The sequence below is a fragment of the Strix uralensis genome, chromosome 7, assembly GCF_047716275.1.
Source record: "Strix uralensis isolate ZFMK-TIS-50842 chromosome 7, bStrUra1, whole genome shotgun sequence".
NCBI classification, from domain to species: domain Eukaryota; kingdom Metazoa; phylum Chordata; class Aves; order Strigiformes; family Strigidae; genus Strix; species Strix uralensis.
The window spans coordinates 10,148,767-10,167,507 of record NC_133978.1 but is presented as its reverse complement, the minus strand read 5'-3'; the positions used below and the strand labels follow the sequence as shown (position 1 = coordinate 10,167,507).

Here is an 18,741-nt window from a genome sequence, read left to right as displayed (position 1 = left end):
AAAAATTGAAAAGAATAGCTATTAAAATGTAACACTGGATATGCAGTTACCAAGTCATACAGGAAATGTCACTTTCAAACTTATGAAATAAAAGAAGTGCTAATTTCTACCAGTATTTATTCTCATATTTCACACAATATATCAACTGCTGCTCTCTCTCCACCATACAAATTCAAAGCTGTCATTAATGGCTCCCACAAATGAAACGAAGGAGTACAAGTGAACATGCCTTACTTGATTCTACCAGCCAAAACAGCATGAGAAGATTTACTGTGTCAGTTCTGAATCAAGCAGCTCTGAAAGGCATATATGTACTTTCTCATCCCAAAGGAAAAAAGGTAATTTGCCATACAAGCTTGTTCGCAAAACATCATGCCTCTCAAACCAACATCACAAGAGGTTTTGTGCACTGTAATAGTCATACAACCTCTTGATAATATTTGACAGCAGGGACATGTACACTACACAAGACGCAGACAGAAATGCCATCTCATTAAGTAATTCAGTTTCTTACTACCTCCCATTGCTCTAATAGTTGAGCTCTGAAGCTGAAGACTAGAGCAATGGTGGGAGGGTAGACAGTGGCTATTTTCACTCTGAGCGCAGTACACCTCTGAAATCAGTCTCTATTTTCACAACATTTCCTTTCTCTGCCACGAGCAGAAAACCGTCTGCTTGCAAACTCTGCCGAAAGAATGACTGAGGAACCCTGCTAACAGAACATATTGAATCAAGCTTGTACCCTTATTCTGTATTAAGACAAGTAATAATAGAGACTGAGTTTTACATAGCAGTTGCAGTTTTCTACTAAAACCATAACTGCGGATATGTTGATCAAGAATGCTCCCACTAATTTAATATGTCCACAAATATTACCTGTTCATAATGGAGGCTAAATGCAAGAAGGTGACACTGACTTTTGAGGCTTTGAAATCAGAAACAAGTAATTTAATGGTTTTCCAGATACACATTTTTAGCCATAACAAAGGTTTTTAGAAACTGAGGATATGAAAAACAAATGCCAGAGATTCCTATACCTGTAATATTGGAAAAATGAAATCAATTATATCAACCTAATGAAAACTATGAAGTTAGATCACTACAATTCAGGTGAGTCAGCATCATTTTTGTCAGATTCTGGAGCATGGCATGAAGATGTTGGGACAAACAAGGGTGGAACTTGGACGTGACCTTATGAGTTTAAACAGAGTTTACCAGCAACACCAGCTTCAGGTAAGTGGCACACAGATGCTAGCACAAGATGCATGCCAATGAAAAGCACCTTTCAAGGCTGACATCTGTATTAGATTCCAATCACAGAATCACTGCATTTCTGAGCAGAAAGTTTGAACTTTATAAATTTTAGAAAACAGAGTAAGACAAAACTTTCATACAGACTTCCAAAGCAGAAATGGCAGCTTACCAAGAAAATATATTCCCAAGAAATCCTTTTATATCACAAGTAAAATTCAGGCACAGTGTTTGCTATTTTCTACAATGCATCAGTTAAAGTTAAAAATCTCACAGACCACTTCCAGGGCTGCACCAATGTCTCTTGCCAAGAAAAATACTGGCTTACAAACCCAGAAGTCAGGCTTTCAGGTAAAGGGGTGTGAAGAACCAATGAATTATTCACTCTGTCCTGCAGGACAGGATTTCTTTGGTGATGAATGCAACAAATGAAAGTTCTCTGAGCAGAAGCAGAACACACAGAACTCCACACTGCCACTCCACATTAGTGATGCTATGTGCTATACAGCTCCGTCCGTACAAATGGTCTCCAGTATGCTGGGCACACAGGGAAATGTAGAAAGAACCATACAAACAGCAAAGTATCTGACACCCTCTAGGTTTGCTCTTAGTCACTTCCCAGGATGTTCACAGATACTTTTGTGTTTTCTAGTGTGTCCACACCTGATTAGACACCTCTAGAATTTTAGTTATTGCCCATAGATATCTACACATCCGCATCAGATGATTTCTGATGTGCCTTTATCATTGGTTTGTTTAAATACTTTCTAGGTAATAGGTAGATAAAAATCTCCCCCTACACTGGTACTGCATTCTCAGTCTCACTACTCTAATGTACTAACGAATTCTAACATCAATTCACATACCTATAGGGAGAGATTGCCACCAAGTTTCTTCCTGTAGTCCAGTTATATCACAACAGTGGCCAGATAAACTTGGCAGCAGCAAGAAAGACTAAAATGTGTGGGGTCTCAGGGGCTTCTTAGGCAGCACCTTCAGGTGCCAAAAAAGGACCAGCTACTTCAAAATCCAAATTACTCTAATACAGGTATGACAAGATTCCCCAAGACTAGAGCCATTATACTTATTCTTGTTATACCACAAGAATAATGACTTCTCCTTCCTTTCAACCTCACTCTGTCCACTAAAGTACTGGGCATCTAGTCATGTAATCAGCGGTCCCTGTACCAAATTCTCTAGCAAAGAAATAATTTTTTTAAAATTATCTAACCAGAGACAAAATTAGAAGTGTGTATTTATATTAGTGTCATAATGAATTCAAGTCAGAATGGCACTGACTGAGGTGAAACCATCCTTTGGTCTCAGGCACAGAACAAATTCAGACCCTTCTTAAGAAAGTGCCCAGTTGAAGTACACAAACTACTTTAAGGAAGCACCATAGGAGCACACAATGCAATTAATCCTCTGTATCAGCTTACCCTTTGGTTAGCCAAAAGACATCCATTCTAACAAAGGAGGAAATGCAATTAGTCAACACTGTTCATCTGAGTACAGACTGAAAAAGAAATACAAGTGTATTTTTAATGCTGTCCTCTGCTTTGATAAAGTTCTTTATTGTTCTTCACTGAATCAAAAATATATCAATTAATACATACTCATGATAAAAATGAATAGCAATACTTGGTGTTAATTCATCCATCATTCTAAAAATAGACAAATAAGACAGACTCCCTAAGACCCTCTCAAGGTCACAAAGTGTGGCAGATCACCAGTTGGGACATCTTTACTCATAGAACAGTGACCTATTTTCTATGCACTCGATCTATTGGTGACCAAAAATATTCTGTTGATTCTGTCTCTTACTGGGGGGGGGGGGGGGGCGGGGAAGAGCTGGACGGCGTGAAAGTCTTTCCTGACTGGAACATCTTCGCTAATGGAAGATTTTAATATCAACTTGCAGACAGATAAGCAAATACAAGAACAGGGAGAAAAAAAGCCTTAGATGTTGGAAGTCTAGGGGTTTCAGTAATGGCTTAAAGATATCGTGAAAAATCTAAGTAAATTTAAGATATTTTCTTTCATTAATAAAATTATATGTATATATATTTTCATATGAAAATGCAGATTTTACATCAAAACAATTATTTTTAACTTTTCTTTTACATTTACCTTCAGCATCCTAAAGTCTTATGACACTTCAACTGCAACATGAAGAGCGGAAAAAGGAATCAAATTTCAACTAGCTCATTAGATGGAAACTGCTTTTTTTGTGTTTCTTGAACCTAGCTTGCACTAAGGGCTCATTTCAAGGCTGCTCTTTTTAGCAAAACCAAGGAAATGTCTATGTCAAGAAAAGATAGTTTCAATACACCCCGTTAAATGGATGAAAACAAAGCACAAGACCTTCTGAATATTCTGTACAGAATGCCTCAATAAATCAACCACTGTTTCTTATGAAAAACTTCATGAGTATACAACTCATTTTCAGTATACTAAACTTGTGTTCAAGTCTGTAAACACTGCTTTTAATTCAGAAAAATTTTGTGCTGAAAATGCTTCCAATGGCTGTTATATAAGCACTGCTAGCACAGTATGGAGACTCAATATTTACCTGCTTGGAATTAGCATTACACTGTTTCCAAAATAATTTCAATGCTTCTATCATAGCATAACATAGTTCCATCAAAAAACCACACTGGGCAAGAGATAGCTTATCTCAAATGGTAACCTCTAAGGGATTCACACTTCATAAGTCTCCAAAACACTACTTTAGAAACAATTCTTACATTTCCAAATAGCTGTTTTATTCCATACTTTCACATTATCATAAACTTACTTGCACTTGTATTTTTACTATAGCTTGTAACAAAACAGCCTAAAATTTAAAAAGCCCGGTTTCTCATAGAACAAGAGCTATGGCTTTGGCATTAACCTCCTGAAGAGAATGTACAACTAAAGAAAGACGGGTAGAAGACAATACCCAGAACACTTCACTCTAGAGAAGGAAATGTGTTAGAAATACACACAAGTCAGAATTCACGTAATAAATTACTGATTTGAGAAATCAAACTGGCAATTTAAAGCTTACTTATTATAAAGTCATTTTGAGAAGTGAATTATTAAAAAATAAGGTAATTAACACTAAATTACTTGTAAATACCTAAATTACTGGAAGAAATTAGTGATTTAACTAAACAATGCCATTTTAGCAAGCTTATTTTCGTTAAGTAGAGCATATTTCAGCATATTTCACTGTGAGTACCTATGCCTCTCGAACCAGAAAGCATTCTGCCCAGTCTCAAAACCTAATTCAGAATTGCCTTTTCCCAAATTTCAATCACAAAGGGAAAAAAACATAACAAAAGTAAAAAAGAAATTATGAGATTTAAAAAATTGCCTAGGAAGAAGAGAAAAATGTAACTATTTCACACTCTGGCTAAAATTCTGGCCACATGTCAATAAATGACAAAACAGATTCATACAATGAGAACCAGATTTCATCCCAAGAGCAATTAAATTCTCAGCAAAGCAGCTAAAACCCATCTGTCTCTTCAAGCCAGATTTCAATTATTATTCCATAATCCTATATCCTTATAATTACATTGATAGCCACTCTATATATACACCTAAAATACTGGCTTTATTTATTTCAGTAAAAATTAACATAGCACAAACATTCATATTGTTACTAGAGCCTACAGTAACAAGGGGTCAGAGGACTCAATCTCTTATCTTTAAGATAGAGTCTTGATATGACCTGATAATCAGAGAATGCTCATAAAAGTTTCCTATTTGCCCAAATGAAATTGCTTTAAAAGAAAAAAAAAACCCACACCACATTAAGTTATTCTCTAGAGTACTAAAGAAAGAAGACAAAGCTAGTGGAATATTTTCAGTTCGCCTTTCTACTTCTTGCAGACTATTGTGCATTAGAATATCATAGTGTCTTTAAAAAAAAGCACATACCTCAGAACAATACACACAATAACAACTGTATTATCTATCCTATTCTTAATGTAAATAAGCACTTTGACTTTCCAAAAATATTTAAAGCTTCACTCTGAACGAACACATATTAAAGCTTATGTTTCTCGTATGTCTACTTAATACAATGGACAGGAGAAAACTAAACAGCTGAAACCTTGCTACAGCAAGGGTGCTTTATTATCAGTTAAGCAAAGGAGCAATGAGACTCCAGTAGGATGCATGTTTTAGGCTACATTACTTATATGTTATTTTGAACAGTATTTCCAGACAAAAATTCAGGAAAGCAAAAGTGCAGCAAGGTTGATGTACTATAGTCCAAGTTCTCATTCCAAGAAATAGGAAAAACCATTTGTTTCCTGCACTCTGAAGTAAATCACTTCAGTCCCAAGCAGCTATTTCAAAGATCATCACAGAAATCAGACACTCAGTCTTTCAGTTGTGTAACTACCAGACTTCTACTGAGGGAATGCTAACCCTCTCAGCTGCTAACTGAGTAGGCACAAGCAAACAAAATACTAACACAGTCTCACCCTCCAATGAAACAGAATTCATCTACAGGAACTAAGAACTCTTAAAAATCTTGGTTTCAGCTTTGCTCTGTAAACTGTAAGGTTTTTTTATTTAATGAAGACTGGTACATTATGATCATAAGCACAATTCAAAGCTAGAGACACAGCAAATGTGTAGATCCACATTATGGTTTGTTAGGGGGTTTTTTGGCTTTTTTCCCCTTTCTGTACTCTTAATTTCATTTGCAAGCCTTTTTTGTTTTTAAATAATTGTAATCTAAACTTCATTATAACTACTCACTCAGTGGCAGTGAAGAGACATTTTCATTATAATGCTTAACTTGGTCCCTGACTAAAGTTAGCTAGCAACAGAATTGATGAAAGCCTGTATTAAAAAACACAAAGAAACCCCACCAAAACAAAAAACCCACAAACAAAACACAGCAGAAGTTGTATCTCACATTGTTGAGCAGTTTTCTGCCATGAAATGGTAAAGCAGCTAGGTACTGAAGTAGGTAGCTGAAACGCAGGACATGAGCAAACAGTACAGCTAAACGTTAACTGAGAATACATGTGGACAAGTATTATCTATGTTGCTAATTTACAGAGCCACCACAACTGCTCTGCTAAGCCTCAGTCTTCTCACACAGAATGGAGCAGAAATAGCATCAGTGATCTGGTTCTCAGCAGCAAAATCCAGTTGTTGAAAGGAGTATAAAGAATACCAATTAAATGAATGCTCCTAAAACTTGAAGGGAGTTCAATTCTTGGAATGTTAACCAATTGATTTGTTGCCTTCAAAACTGGAAATGAAACAAAAGTAGGGATAGTGGAATAAGTTATGTTCTGTTACACAATTAAAGAATAAGCCCATTTTCATCCTGACGTCGTCTCAAAACCCCCATGCATGTCCTACTTAGCTGTAAGCTCCCATGGCATCATCTTATGAGAGGTTATTTAGATTTGTATAACTTTTAAACCGTCAACACTGGATTGCACATTTTTTCCATAGCTGTTGGCTCAGTGAGGAACAGAAGGATTGTCCTGAAGGAGGCCAAATTTATTTTATTTTTTTTCCCACTATATGCTTAAAACTAAACTCTACCAAGAATAGCAAAGATATCTGCTTTTCTTCTCCCAAAAAAGGAACAATATGATTTAGTAGCCAGCAATCACCTTCCATTATCTTCCTACTCTGGTCACTATTTCAGAAGCCTAGTTAAAATCCCCTCTGCAAAAATTGCCTTTTCAAAGATGGTCAAAACACTTCTAATCTAATATTACCCATTAAGAGCTATGCTGCCATCTATAGAAAAGTTTAGGAAAAACGTTTAATATTTGCTGATGCTAAGGGTGATACAGCTTAAAAGACAAACAATACAACAGCAGGATGGAAATTAAAAGAAAAGGTGAATTCCACTAAACACTACCAATTACTCACCATCTAATTATCTGAATTGTTATTTGGCTACATTGCTTCTACTCACCCCAATCTGATGCCACAGAAACTCCAGACCTGATTATCTGCTTTGGAGATTTCCCTGGAAATATTAATTCCAAGGGGCTGTCATGCTGGCATTAGCTCAAGCACTCCAAATTCTTAAATCTGACTCTTATCAACTGGATTTTGACACACAGATATTAACTGCTTTTACCCTCACCACACTGGAGGATAGAAACCGCATAATTTGATCACCTATCTCCCAGCAATCAAAACATCTGATATGCTGACTAATCACAATGATTATTCTCAACGCCTTCAGTTCTATTTTTTTTTAAACTTGTCTTCACACTCATTGCCTGCAGAGAAAAGGAATAACATGGAACAAAAGCTTACACTAACGTACTCAAGAACATAATTCTTCAGAAATAATGAAAAACTGTATCAGTAATTCTTCTGCACCTTCAGATTAAAAACAATTGGTGTTTAATCTTTAGGCTAAAGAAGTCAAATATATCATGTTTTCTACAAAAAACAACAAGCACAGGGGGAGAAAGCCACCACTAAAAGGCAATTCAACAAATATTTGAGAGCTACAATTTGCCCTCAAAAACAAAGCTGACTGAAAATACATTTCTGCCTTGTAAAAATAAGATGTATTATTGATGTTTCTCTCATTTAAGATAAAAATCCACAGTAGAGTAAGCACTGTAATTCTGGAACACTAACAGGATAAAAATCAAAACATGCAACAAACATAAAATTTTCTAGATTCAACAGTATTACTTACAACGCCCTCTTTCTCCACATCCTCAAAACCTAGAAAGTACATTCTGCCGTTTTCAAGCCCTCTCTAAAAGCTATTTACTTTCAATAAAGGAATAAACCAAAATAGTGAACAAAAATATCAAAAGCTCCTAATGTACCTCTGCTCCACAAGGCTTACAACAGCTTCTGTCAGTCAGAACACTGATTGACTATCAATTCATACACGTGCACAAATTAATGCATGGAGGTCACACTTATAGATAACCTAGATACACAGCCCAAAAGCATGGGAAAGTAATGTTTTTCATTTGTTTGATAAATTATACTGTATGTATCAAAAAATATGTAAACTTGATCAAAGTTTTATAACTTTTTTTCCTAGCATGTACATGCATGTGCCCGGGGAAAAGGGTGTTTGTTTTTGCAGTGGCCTCCGTTAAACTTTTTTGTCCCCTATAAACAGCAATAAAGCTACAAAGTACATACCAGAAAAGTCTCAAACTGCTCTTCCAAGCTGGCCACAATTACCATGAAAAGTTAATAACCATTTCTAAACTTTTAAGCACTACATCCCAACATCATAGTTTAAGACAGAAAGCAAACAATACCACAAGTAGCTGAAAACACATCAGGAATTTGTGTGTAGTTACATATAAAAGTATAATTACACAGCTATACCTAATTTTCAGGAGAAATCTCTGCTGTTCTTCTCTTGGACTACAGCAGACAACCCTACTAAAATTACAAATCAAAGTCTGAGTAGGTGCCACAAACCCTGTCCAAGTCCAAAACTGGTATCTACCTTACTAAATTGGCAGTGGTGACACAGTATCCAATACACCTGAAACACCTGAAGCATGACACATCAACTACACCAGATTCTTTTTGTTAGAAGTTCTGATTGCTACTATCATGTTAATAACATCCGAGTTGCTTAATTCAAAAGTTTGTTTGGATAAAAGAATATGAACAGTGAAAAGCAATGAAGAACGGACAATCCCAAGGTTGGCTCCCTGACCTCAGTGGAGGATCACCGCACTGCAACAACTCTCCATCCATTCTTCAGACTGAACGATGTTTCTTGCAGATCAGTTACAAGTTTAGCAACAAGAAAAAGGTAGTTATGCATCTTGTGTATCACATTTGAGACATACAAAGAGTCCTGCTACAGTGAGCTACAGTCAGGTATCTACCTTAAAGATTCTATGCTTGAACAAACTGAGAAATCAAAATAAACTTCAGTTCAAAAGGGTCTTATAAATATACAGTAGAGAAACAAAACGATGGAAAGTATCAGGTAGGCAATAGCTATTTTCACTCCCAGGTTTAGATTGGTAGGAGATATTTAACCTATCATTTGCAGAAATTCATTCCTTTATTCTTTGTGAGCACTACCATGAGACCGCATAAGGAAAGACCTGTTCTGTCCTAGCTTGATAATAATTTTAAAAAAAAAAATGTAAACAGTCTAATCAAGGTCACCTATCCAGAAACAGGAGTTCCTAAACAAGAAGTTTCAAAAAGCTATGAACTACAGAGGAAAGAAGAAACAATTATGAAGTAAAAAAATACATTAATTCTTTTTAAAATATACTTATTAAGCAGTAAATGCAAAACACTATAATTATGCAAGTTATGCATATAAATACATACTATGCTGTTCATTTCTGAAGATTCGTAGCTTCCACAGGGATGGACACTTCCAATAGGTTCCAACCCTTCTTCATCCCACATATACGTGCCATCAGAGCTGTCAGATGGGGAAAGCTCAAAAGAGGACCCAGCTCTGTAATTCATCTCCGGAGAAATCACGTTCTCGGCAGTATGCTTTGTGCTTTCACTGTTGTCATCCACTGCTTAAAGAAAACAGGAATAGTTAACATTCCAAAAGCAATCCAATATTCCAAATATAAATATTAAGATGTGTATTATTGGGTGTTAACTTTTCTGAAAGTGTACTGTAACAGAAATATCTGAAAGCCTTCTACAGTATTGTTCACTCATCCTAGAGGGGAAAAAAGCTCAAGCTTGTTTGGTAGCTACAACTAAAGTACCCTTCCAACCTTCATCTTTGCTAGCCTTTTATACTGCACTAATTCACCCATCATGAAGCTACTTTCTAGAATTCTGTAGTTTTTTAACGTATTAGAAGGTGAGTCCAGAAGTATATCCTTTGGATCCAATCTTTCAACTGCCTCTTCTCTCAAAACAAGTGTGTAATATGAGAAGCCCATCAGAGACTTGATAATATGGCTTTTAAAAGAACTTATATCATGCATCAGGAGAAACAAGAAACAAAAAGAACAATGGTATTCCTATTTATAATTTAACTGATTTAGACACCCCACACATATTCCCACTGCTTAGAAGCAGTTATAGCTGTTCTCTGCCTACACAGGTGGAAGGGGGGGAAGAAAAAAATTTTAAAAGATCACTAGTCCAGAGAAATGCATGGAAAAGCAAGGATATGAGGAATCCTACAACCATACTGCAAGCGTGGTTAAATTAGGTATCATTTATTCTTATCCCAAAGAAAAAGAGCTCTTCAAAGTCATGCTTAGGAAAGATAGCTATCATGCAGCAAAGTACTGTAAGAAACAAATGGTCCAGCACAGAGCCAAGTTCCATTCTGAAACAATTCTCAAGCAATGGGCAATTATATAAAACAACTCAATTACAGTTACAGAATCTTGATTTAGTACGTAAAATTTTAAACAGAAAGTATTTACCAGACACGTTTATATCAAGCCAGTCGTCAGCATTACAGCAAGATCCTTCACTTCCCTTGAGAGAACTGAACGGCTCAATCGATGTTATACTCCCATGCTCCAATTCTTGAAGGCAGCTCTCCTTTTGCTGTATTTGTATAGTTCTGTTTGGGTCTTCTATATCTATGAAATCATCACTGAAGTCTTCACTCAAATCATTTTTTTCAGAGGATGACAAAGAAGATATAGATATTTCATCTCCATCATCACTCATACACATGACTTTTGACCCATGTTTTCCCACACTTTCATGTAGGCTCTCATCAGATTCTGTTCTTTGAGCATTGCTCTCTATAATACTGCTTTTCTCAATTGCTCTATTAATATTTGTTGAAATTTCAGAGTTCTCCACAATGCACGTGTCAGAAGTTGTACTTTTGCTGCCATCCACAATGATATTTCCAGCAAATCGCTGCCTGGTAGGCTTCAGCAGAGAAGGCCGACTTAATCTATATCCAAAAGAAGGGGCTGACCCAGATCCATTTGACAGTGGGGGCTTCTTTGAACAAGGAGCCGACATACCAGAGTAGGGCCTGGTAAATCCATACTTCATAGGTTCATTTCCATTGGGTACATCCAACTGCCGAGCATTTCTTGACAACAAAGTCGACCTCTGAGATGTCCTGGCAGCTAGGTTTTGACTATGGTAAGGCCCTGTAAGATCCACAGCTTTATTAAAGGAATGTGACCTGGTTAAAGATGCAGTGGGAAGGAAAGAATTCTGAATGGAATGTGAAAAACTTTGTGATCTTACCATTTTTTCACAGGAAAAAGCCTTGCTATTGTCTGTAGATTGTGCCAGGCTTTCTCCTGAACTTGTCCTTGTGGCACTGGAATTAGCTCTAGGTCTCTGCAAACCTACCACTGGCCTATTTCCATAAAACCCATTTAAATGTGATTTTGGAGCACTGAGTCCAGAGTATGAGGTCCTTCCTGACAGGGTACCTTTGGCGAATTTTGCTGAACTAGGAAGTCCAGGCAAAGACTTTGGGTTTAATTCCTCAGTAGAAGATACAAACATATTGGTTTGCTTTGCTGCTTTTGATGCAACTGAAGCAGTACTGTTCAAACCCACCCTGAGCACATCATTACCCAATGCTCCTTGAGAACACTTCTCAGAATCAATTAATTTTTCATTAGAGTTATGTTTAGAGTTGGTCTCTTTCCCATTTTGATCATGAAGTTGATATTGATTTGATTTTTTCCAGTTGAAAGAAAAGGAAGACATGCGAACAGTGCCATTGTGCTTGCCGAAATTTTTGCCACCATTATTCCCTGCTAAACTAACAGCTGTCCCATTTGGCATAGGTTGCAAAACACTTCCTAAAGTTTTCGTTCCATATTTCGGTAGCCTGGAAACCAAGGATGTCCTGATTTGATTTTTTTCTTCCATGAGCTATTGGGTACATTGGTCCTTAAATGGTGCTTGAATCTAAGGAAAAGGAAAAAAAAGTTAGACCTGGATCAACCACACCTTAAACAATAATTTTATATACATTTGCATCTATACGTTTACTATGTTCCTGTGTGTAAATATAGCGTGGTGATACGAAGTAACCCATGCAAATTTTGTAAACTCCAGAGAAATACCCATTGCCAGCAGTTATTTGGCAGTAATATGTCATTCATGTCACATGTTCCTCCACCAATTTTTGTTCTCTAGATAAACTGCCTTTAACCTCCTTTTGAACTCTAGAAAATAAGCTCAAAAAGGAGTTGGTTTTTTCTATTTACCTATTTTGAGCAGCAAACTGAATTTTTCAACTGTGTTACAATTATTACATTACATACTTAAAACTTTATATTTAAGAAATCCCACAAATAGAACATAGCACACACCTGTGGTCAGCAATGTAAAACTGCAAAAACTATAATGTAAAATCTGACTAAAAGCTAACTTTTCAAAAATGTTTTTTCAGTTTCCGCAATGTCTGTTATGACATACAAAATAACCACTCATCATTCACCTTCACCATAGCATTTTTTCCAGATCTTATTGATATCCCCAATTCAAGATGAACATTCCTAGGCACTTTTTCCTCTTTTTATGGAAACTGTAGTCTACTTTGGCCATCTTCTTATTCATGTACAAGACTTGAGGTACAGGCCAGTATTAGTAAGTGAATTCAGAAGTTTTACTTCTGTGCAGTGATACATGAACACATCACTCTAGTTACAGAAGCATGAGATAAAAAGATAATTACAGCATTCATGTATTCCCTTGTATCTTGAATTTGCTCCCATCCACCTGATTTGGAATACGGGCACTCCACTACAGTCTTTAATGAAGATTTGTTGTATCCCAATTTACAGTCATGTCACTTTGGTCTATTTTATATCACATTTATTTTATAAAGCCATATCTGCATTAGAGATATACCTTTGCCTCAGAAGTTTTTGCCTTGAGAATTCCAATCTCCTTGCTTTTATATACTGCCTTCTGTTTCTTCCACACTCATCTACATATCCATCCTACTATTTGGACAACTATGTCTGTATCACCCTTTTGTACACACTTAGTCTGTTGTTTTGCCTGGCTATACAATATGAACAAGTTGTCTAAATTCTATTATTAAAGACTCGCAATACAAACAGTAAGGCCTTGAGAAGTCTCCAATTTTCAATGTTGCGTCTTAAAACAAGTTTTACTCTTGTGTTAAATTCTGTATTTGCAAGAGTAGGTTTCTCTTTTTTCCAAGACAGTAGTAAAAGGGTATCTTGCTTTTGCTAGCCTGGATTTTACGTCTTCATCAGTTCCACCCAATGGTCTTACAACGGTGTAAAGACACAGAATTGCAGTTGTTCATATGCTATTCCCTGAAACTATTACCTGCGTTTCTCTTTTCACAGACTTACACATAGCTGGCAGGACTGAAAAACCCATGAAAATTTTTAAACCACGGCAATCATGATGAGAATCAACACACAGCAAGTAACATTATACCTATCCAAGGTACAGAAAATATTTTGTGTAACCACAGCAAGCATTAAAGTGAGTCACTCCCCAAGCTACAAGACCTCACTAAGAAACACTTAAGATAAAAATCAAAGTGGCATTAAATTCATGCAAACCAAAGTACCCTTAGGATTTTGTAAATGAATAGGATGCCCCAGAGCTGTACTTCTGGAAGTAGATCTACATTAAGAAGATACAGAGAAATATACTCAGAGACATGGCTTTTTAGGGGCTCTCAACATAGTGAAAGTATCAGAATCCACATCCTACAACTGGTAGGGCGCATTTCCATTTAGAAACACACAAATCCAGAGTTTTCAAATACTAAGTGAATTCCTGCACACCAGAGACATAACCCTCACCTAGGCATGTAAAGAAACACACAGGTATTTCCCCCCAGCAACAGCAAAACGTTTAACTCATTATGTATACAGTATGTGCCTGTATGTGGATTCAGGTGTCTCATGTTAGACCTATCTCAAAAACACTCTGACCAACATCATCTATTAAGAAAAGCATTCACAGCATCTCATTCATGTATCTGTACACATAAACAAGGAACTTGCCTACAGTGTACCTGTATACCTTGGAAATGAAAAGATCATTATGTTTTAATATCAAATGTTAACATCAAAGATATTTACTTTATGTCACATATATAAAGGCAATAAAGTACACTTTTTCTTAAAAAATAACTCCATGCATAAAAAGTGGCCTTTAACATCATGATGAATTCATTCACAGCAAGCATCATACTGCAGATCCATCAAAAGATATCCCAACTCTAACAGAAAGGTTTAAGTCTCAAAGAAATCTTCTAAATTATAAATTAGAAACCTGCTAATTTAACTTTCATGCTTTATGGATAATTCCCTTTACACATCTGTCCTCCATCTCTTAGGTGACTGCAAAATTTAAATGAAGCCATTTAATTAGATTACTTTAATCCTCCACCAAGTGCTGCAAATTAAACTTGAAAGGAAGACCTTTCAGTTCTCTAGGAAGGGTGCTTGCTCATTTATCCTTAGTTAGGGAAAGACAAAACATTATCTTCAAGAAAATTGTACTGATTGCTTAAAACACTTCAGATAATTAAAAGACAAGCAATACCTGCCTGTGTTTTATTAGCTACATAACTGTAACTACTGTGTCACCTTTTCAATTCCAGGTTGCATTTGTTTAGTTGAAAAACAATGCCATCAAAAAACCACCCAAAACTTAACAGTATCATGTCTGGCAGATGTTACTTTTCCCAGAAAATTTTCTTATTTAGTTCTCTTAAGCATCCTTAATTTTGACATATATTTACTACTAGAAATTACATTAGCCTAACAATGAAATTCCCTTATCAAGAAGAACAGTACCTACAAGCTATAGTATGATTTCTGCATCCCACAAAACCCAGGTTCAATACAATTTAAATCGTATTCTCCTGTACTGTAAAGAAAGCCAAATTATTTTTAAGACTTCAGCAATCTATGGATTTTTTTAAAACAGACATTTGGGCAAACAAGTCTTATATGCTTTGCCTTGGGAAATACATTATCTACTGCACACAAGCCTAATGGTGAAGTAAGCTAATTATAAAGAGCCTAGTCATACATAATGATCCAGGGAAAAGGAATTAAAACTTACAGACCCTCTCTGAAGTATAATCTGAATTAACTGAAAAGCTGCTACATCCTTACCTTCACGGATATTCAAGATCCTGGTGATAAGCAAAAGGGTATTCATTCTCACTCTCCTTTGTGCTTTCTGTATAGGATTATTTACACCTCAACAAGATTCTTCAGTGTTAGTTTCAACTAGCAAACACAACATTCACTTTTAAACTTCATTCAGTCCATTTCAACAGCACCAAGAAGGCAGTTTCCTACATATTAGATTCTCAACAAAGTTCAGTTTTGCATCTGAGACTCTGCATTACATCTTGTGGAATGATTATTACAGCAAAAGACAGTTTAAGATTCATACATATCAACATTTGGGCACCTTAAAATACTGTAATTCCTATGATCCATGCCATCATAGAGCTAATAGTCTTTTCAAGTTCCAAACAGATTACTATGAGGGGACAAAGTTCCCCTCCCACTGTCACAGCAGTGTGGAATAAACAGCTGCCAGATGAAACATGTCTGACAGACTGGTGACAGACAAGAGCAATTCTGCAGAACTATTGCTATGCCAAGTTCCAGTCTTCTCAATTTGAAGACCACCTAAACAGGAATACTGAGTAGCTAACTTAAGATGCTTTTCTTAGAGCAACTTCCTTCCCAGCGCGAAGAACTTTTTTCTTGAGGCAGAAACACACACAAGTTTGTGTAACAGGATTGTGCTGGAAAACCAAGACAGTCAACACCTCCTTGCTGCTTCTAGATAACAAAAATGGTACTTTCCTTTGGGTCTGTAACAAGCCAGGAAGCTATAGCGGTACACAAGCTTCCTTACCTATCCAGAAACATTATGTCCATCAGTGTCCGTATATCAGCAAACACCAATTATTAATCTGCCAATTTTTTTGGTAATTAGTGTGAGCAGACTGACAGAACAACTGCTATGAAGCTCTGAATAAATGACTTGTTCATATTTCTGCCATCATGTGCTGGATGATACTGAAGCCAATGAAGTTTAATGATGACGTTTGCCAAGCCAGACCTTATACTCCTATTATTTGCCTTCTTCAGAATCTATCTATTTATTCTACTTGTTTATCTCAGTGACAGGTGATCTGAAGCAGCAGTTTACCAATATTCATGTATATTGGTCTTGCCAACTCTACGGTGCTAGAATTTCTAAGGACCTTCATTCTTTTTCCTAGGTAACAGAAGCACATTTCTAGTATACAAACAGCTTGAACAGGAAGGTGAGAACATTTCTTCAATGGTAACCTAAATTATCTCCTCTAGCAAAAAGCTTACTTGGCCGCAGCATTACATTATGGCAGAGAGAAGAACTGTTAACTACTGCCCAAGCAATGCAGAAAATGAGTGAAGCCCACCCTTGGGAACTGAAGAGCAAACGGCAGGCAAGGAGCAGATGGCTTGAGGCAAGCACAATCTACTACCTTAAGTAACAATTATATCCTGTTTTCTGCACCACACTTCTAACAGGAGAGCCCTGCTGAAACCTGAGACACAAGACCAGCTCTTCAAGGTGCTATGGACATGCCTCAAGGTAGCTGCCCCTAACTTCCCACTGGTTTTCATGATAACCAAGATGCCCTCCACACAAAAGAAACTTGCCAATTTGAAACAAGATTGTAGTTTACTTCTAATTATCATCTGCTGAATCTAGATACACCACATGGCCTTTGTGAATTGAAGTGCATGTGTATTTCAACTCTGTCCACTGTGCATAGCTTATAAAAACAACCTCTGTACACCTCTGTTTTAACACTACAACTTCTGCTTATTTATTTTTCTATTCAGGACACCCAGTATGCAGATCTCTTCACCACTGATCTGTGGTGAAACTTAGGCATAACTTAAGAACTATTTTTCTTAAGAATGTAATTAAAAATGCATCAGGGCAGTTATGTGAAAATATCTTATTTCCATCAGCGTAGGGAGGTATTGAATGACATAAGGGAAAAATCATGAGGCCCCTGCAACAGATGCAACAAAAGGCTTCTTTAGCAAGTACTTTGGAACACTCCATGATGGGTAGCATGGCTGCAAGCCAATTTTCAGATTTAAGAGGACCATGGGAGCTTAACAGAATGAAAGAAACAGGCAGGAGATCTAGCTAGCAAACACCTGCTCTGGGCAGGACAAGCCCTGAGGAATCAGCGGTGAATCCTAAGGAAATTGTACATGTTGTATGAATTGAACTGAATCATAACATAACTAGAAATTCTGATGGCTCCAAGATGGAACTTCTGAGTATTTATTTACAACTGTCACATATTCTTTTGTATTATTTACCCTGCACAGACTGACTCCAGTTCAGTCAAAAAAGCCACCTTCTCTCAACTCCAAGGTCCAGTAAGATTTATCAGCTCTGCAGTAAAACCCTCCAAGCCTTCCCTCCTTATCTTCAGTGTTTCCAAAACATCTGTCCTTGAATCAATTCCCAATGCTTTATGAAGACATCCATGAATTTTACTGTCTCTCCCTTTCCTGTGTCCAAACTGCATAGTGATGAATACTATCATCCTTGACAGTCTGCCTTTTGAAGGTACCAGAGTCATGAAGTACGGTAAGAAATTCCAAGACACTTAATGCTTATTGTTCCATTTCTCTGAAATCATTTTGTTCTTCTGTGTTCGAAGTTGAGATTCTGTTCCCAGATCTCAGAGAGCTTAGAGTTAAGTCCTTTTCTAGTCTTCCTCCCTCATGCTCAGGTGTGCTGATGTTCTATCCACTTGGAAAGTCTGATCTAATAAACACCAAGCAAATCAGTTAGCCAAGCTGCTGTTGTGATTAATTTTATTTACTGTTGGTCAGAATGCACTAGGTCAAGGAATGTAAGCAGAGCATGATAATGAATAGAGATAAAGGGAGAGCAGAAGAAGGATATCACGAAGAGATCAGGGCTTCTGTATTTCTACACTGAAGAGTATCTTAGTCAATACAGTAAAAAGATATGACATTCCTTGCAATCTTTAAAAGCGTTATTGTTATTCATCAGAATACAGTTTCTTAATGCTTTGTAAGGCTAGAGGACACAAGCCCTTACTGGAGAAAGAGAAACAGGGAAATGCAGCTCTATTTTGTAGCTACCAGAATACTTCAAGAATCAAAACCTCCATTCATATCCCTCAGGGCCACACTCTCAATCCACTCTGCCATTAATGCTATTTACATTGAGTATCAGGCACCTCAAGGAAGGGAAAAAACAGGGCTAAGTGCTATCCGCCCAGAAATGTGCTTTGTAATAGTTTGCCCACTTGTGCTTTGCATATTAGTAAAATAGAGACTATACATTTTAAACCCCAAATTTTTACATCAAACCTTATCAACAGGTTAAAATAAAACAGGATTTGAGTTATCATAAAACCCTTAAGATTTTATTGGAAAAAAAAGTCATGCGAATTTTAGCTACAAGTAAGACCTTTGCTAAGGTTTCTCAAATAGATAAATTTGCCCTGATTTTTTGCAT

At 36.7% G+C, this 18,741-nt stretch overlaps 1 protein-coding gene across 6 annotated transcripts in view; it reads right to left on the bottom strand.

The window, feature by feature from the left end:
* The window catches only part of CCSER2 (coiled-coil serine rich protein 2), a 74,301-nt gene that overhangs the window by 48,360 nt on the left and 7,200 nt on the right, over positions 1 to 18,741 (bottom strand). For 3 of the 6 annotated variants that reach the window (XM_074874407.1, XM_074874410.1, XM_074874409.1), the window contains exons 2-3: positions 10,647 to 12,117; positions 9,571 to 9,773 (exon numbers count right to left, since the gene is read on the bottom strand). In XM_074874407.1, the coding sequence (XP_074730508.1) occupies positions 9,571 to 9,773; positions 10,647 to 12,078 (1,635 nt within the window). In that variant the 5' untranslated portion in view covers positions 12,079 to 12,117. The remainder of the gene's footprint in view (positions 1 to 9,570; positions 9,774 to 10,646; positions 12,118 to 18,741) is intronic. The other 3 variants (XM_074874408.1, XM_074874412.1, XM_074874411.1) reach the window with 1 other exon arrangement.